Here is a 3,142-nt window from a genome sequence, read left to right as displayed (position 1 = left end):
AGAAAGAAAGAAAGAAAGAAAGAAAGAAAGAAAGAAAGAAAGAAAGAAAGAAAGAAAGAAAGAAAGAAAGAAAGAAAGAAAGAAAGGAAGAAAGAAAGGAAGAAAGAAGGAAAAGGAAGAAAGACAACGACAGAGAGGAGAGAAAGAAAAAAGGGAGACACAGAGAAGGGGATTAGGACGAGGAGCGAGGAGGACGGGAAGCCAAGGCAGGGCAGAGCGGAGCGCGCTGCCGGTCGGGCCCGCCGCCTGTCCCCGCCCGCCGCCACGACGTCCCGCTGCTGCCCGCAGCCCATCCCGCGCCTCGGGGCAGCCAAGCCGGTGCCTGCGGCTGGCGGGGGTCGGTCCCTGTGCCCCGTGCCCGGATCCCCCCCTCTCCCCCCATTCTCAAAGCGAAAGCGCTGCCGTCCCGGCCCGGCCCGCAACCCTCCCCGCGGTCGCCCGCTCTTACCCATCGCCCGACAGCGGGGCAGCGCCGCAGCCGCCGCCGGCGCGGCATAGAGGGAGCCGGAGCGGGAGCCGGCGGCGGGGCTGCGGGGGGCGGCGGCCGTGGGGCTGTCGTGGCGGCGCCGCGCCGGTTCCCCGCTCGCGGGGAGCCCCCGCCGCTACTTGGGATCAATTTGACGTGGGAAACACGTCAATCTCGGCCGTCACGCTGGAAGCGCCCGGCGGCCTCCCATTGGCTCCCGCTCCGTTCCTAAATGGCCGCGGCGGCCGCTCCCCGCTGCCGCCGGGGGGAACCTGGGGGGGACTCGGCACCCTCCGCCCGCCCCCTCGAGGCGTGTGCCCCTCCCGGCGTGGGGCTGCGGGAGGGAGGCGTGGGGGTCGCTTAGCACTCTCCCACCGGACCCCTCTCAAAGAGGGACGCGAGCCCCGACGGGACGGGGACACCTGTGCTGCAGCCTCGAGGCCGGGAACGGGCGGGCGGGGATATTGCTCGGCATCGGGGGGTTCTCCGTGGGCTGTCCTTGGGGAGCCGTGCTTATCCCACGGGAAGCAGCCTCGTAGGGAGCGCTTAGTTGGTTTGAAGGAGTTTTGTGCTTTCCGAGATCGAAAGGTCGTGAGTGTTTCTATGTAAACCCTTGAAAGTGGTGGGAGGTGGAGGGGGGAGGTAAGGGGAAAATCGCCTTTCCAGCCTCATGGAGAAACTGTTCCTCTCGGAGTTTGGAATTCGGGATATCCGCGGAGAAGGCAGAATGTGGGGCCGGGCTGCGGCAGGCAGAGAGCCGCTGTCTCCTCTCCTAAATGGGCCTTTAGCAGGTCCGGAGGGGCTGGGGGGGTTTTAAGTTACCAGAGGGTGTTAATTACTGGGAATGTCAATTGCTTGATCTGCACCAGCAGCGCAAACGGCCCCTGCTACGAGCAGCGCTGTAGTCACACGGGGACAGAGACAGCGACAAGCCCTTTCTGATGGCCCTTCGATGGCAACCGCCTGCCCTCCCCGTTCTCCTCTCCAGGAGCGGGGTTAAAGCCTTGACAGCCGGCACCATGCGGCCGTTGGGCATCGGTCTCCGTGCGAAAAAAGAGCGGATCGATTAAATCGCAGCTACGCGCTGCAGAAGGGTGGGTGCTCCTCTTTTGTGTCTCTTTCCTTGTGCTTTCCCTGCTGCAGGGTTCAGAGCACCGTGGCAATGAGCTCGCCGTTCTCTGCCTATTAAGAGTCTTGAGGGAAGAAGGCAATCGAAAGACGGCCGAAAACGTCAGATTTCTCTCTCCCTGTCCCATCATCACCACCAGACAATTTTTCTAGGCCGTTCGGCGGTCCCGTCTCTCACCCCAACAGCACAACCTTTGTACCCGAGGCCGCTCTCACCCCTCCAATGCAGCATCCCCGAGCGGTCTGACGGCTAGACCGTACCGGCCGCAGTGCTGCGGGGCAGTAGCTGGGGGGCTCCCGGAGTCGGGCTGATCCTATCTCCCCCTACCCCGCCTCGGCTGAGCCAAGCTTTTGTCTCCCTCTGTTGGGAAGCGCGGAGAAATCCGCTCTTTGAGGCTACGCGCGCATTTCTACGCGGCCCTTTCTCCTTCCTACGCATATTCAGCATTGTTCCGTGGGGTTGGACACTGAGACGGCTTCCTCTAGGGGGTTAAAGACGAATATACGAATTCTATCCCCTCCCCCAGCAGAATGGGAGGTCGTCAGCGCATCCCCTCGGGCACCTGCTGCGGGAGGCAGTGCGCGGTGCAGAGCGGGGAGAGCACGGGAGCGGTGGGCTGTGCCCATGGGAAAGGTTCCGGCCGAGCGTTTGTGTGGGGTTGGAAAGGGAGGAAACGAAAAGGAGAACGAAAGAGGAGGAGAGGAAGGAAGGGGGGTGGTAGAAAAAGAAATAAAAGGAGAAGGAAATGAAGTAGAATGAACAGAAGAAAGAGAAGAAAACGAAGAAGGACGAAAAGGGGGTGGAAAATGGATAGAAAACGAAAGAAAAAGAGGAAGGAGAAAAAGAGGAAACAAAGGGAGGAAATAAAAAGAAGTAATGGAATGAGGGAGAAGAAGACAAAAGTGGAAGAAGAAGGAAAGTAATGGGAAAAGAAAAAGAATGGGGAAAGGGAAAGGGAAGGGAAAGAAGGAAAAGGAAACGGAAAGGAGGAAATGGAAAAGGAAAAATGAAAAAGGAAAAAAAAAAAAAAAGGAGAAAAAGAAGAAAAAAAAAAAGAAAAAGAAAAGGAAAGAGAAAAGGAAAAGGGAGGAAAAAAAAAAAACGAAAAGAAAAGAGGCACCCTGCAGAAGGGCTCCAGGCAGAGCTGCAGCCCCGGCCGGGCCAGGCTCTCCGGGATCTGAGCCCTCCGGAGCGTCTATCCTGCTCGCGGTGCCGCCCGAGGAAACCTCGACCGCTCTGGACCCGGGGCCGAGCACCCTCTCCCAGCTCCGAACTGCACCCGCGATGGTTTTCATTTGCTCGGGCTTTTTTTTTCCCCGTCCCCTCGTCTTTCCCCTCTCCCCTCTCGGCCCTCTCACTTTATTAACGCTCCCTCCCGACTCCGGCTTTGATTTAGCAGTGTGAGCTTATGGTCCAGCACGGAAAATGTTAGTCTGAAGCTAAAGAGCCCCTTGTCCCACCGCCCCTGCTGAGGGGCAGACTGGGAGACAGTCCTCTCCTCTCCTCTCCTCTCCTCTCCTCTCCTCTCCTCTCCTCTCCTCTCCTCT

At 58.9% G+C, this 3,142-nt stretch overlaps 1 protein-coding gene across 1 annotated transcript in view; it reads left to right on the top strand.

Annotated features, from left to right (window-relative positions):
* The window catches only part of LOC107310717 (protein PXR1-like), a gene marked incomplete at its 3' end in the record, with an annotated part of 31,219 nt that extends 28,655 nt beyond the window's left edge, over positions 1 to 2,564 (top strand). Inside the window, exons 2-4 of the mRNA XM_015856601.1 lie at positions 3 to 121; positions 2,359 to 2,394; positions 2,556 to 2,564. Of these exons, the coding sequence (XP_015712087.1) occupies positions 3 to 121; positions 2,359 to 2,394; positions 2,556 to 2,564 (164 nt within the window). The remainder of the gene's footprint in view (positions 1 to 2; positions 122 to 2,358; positions 2,395 to 2,555) is intronic.
* Positions 2,565 to 3,142: the final 578 nt, after the last annotated feature.

Source organism: Coturnix japonica, chromosome 3 (genome assembly GCF_001577835.2).
Source record: "Coturnix japonica isolate 7356 chromosome 3, Coturnix japonica 2.1, whole genome shotgun sequence".
Lineage (NCBI taxonomy): Eukaryota > Metazoa > Chordata > Aves > Galliformes > Phasianidae > Coturnix > Coturnix japonica.
The sequence above is the reverse complement of the archived record's forward strand: the minus strand, read 5'-3'. Positions and strand labels throughout refer to the sequence as shown.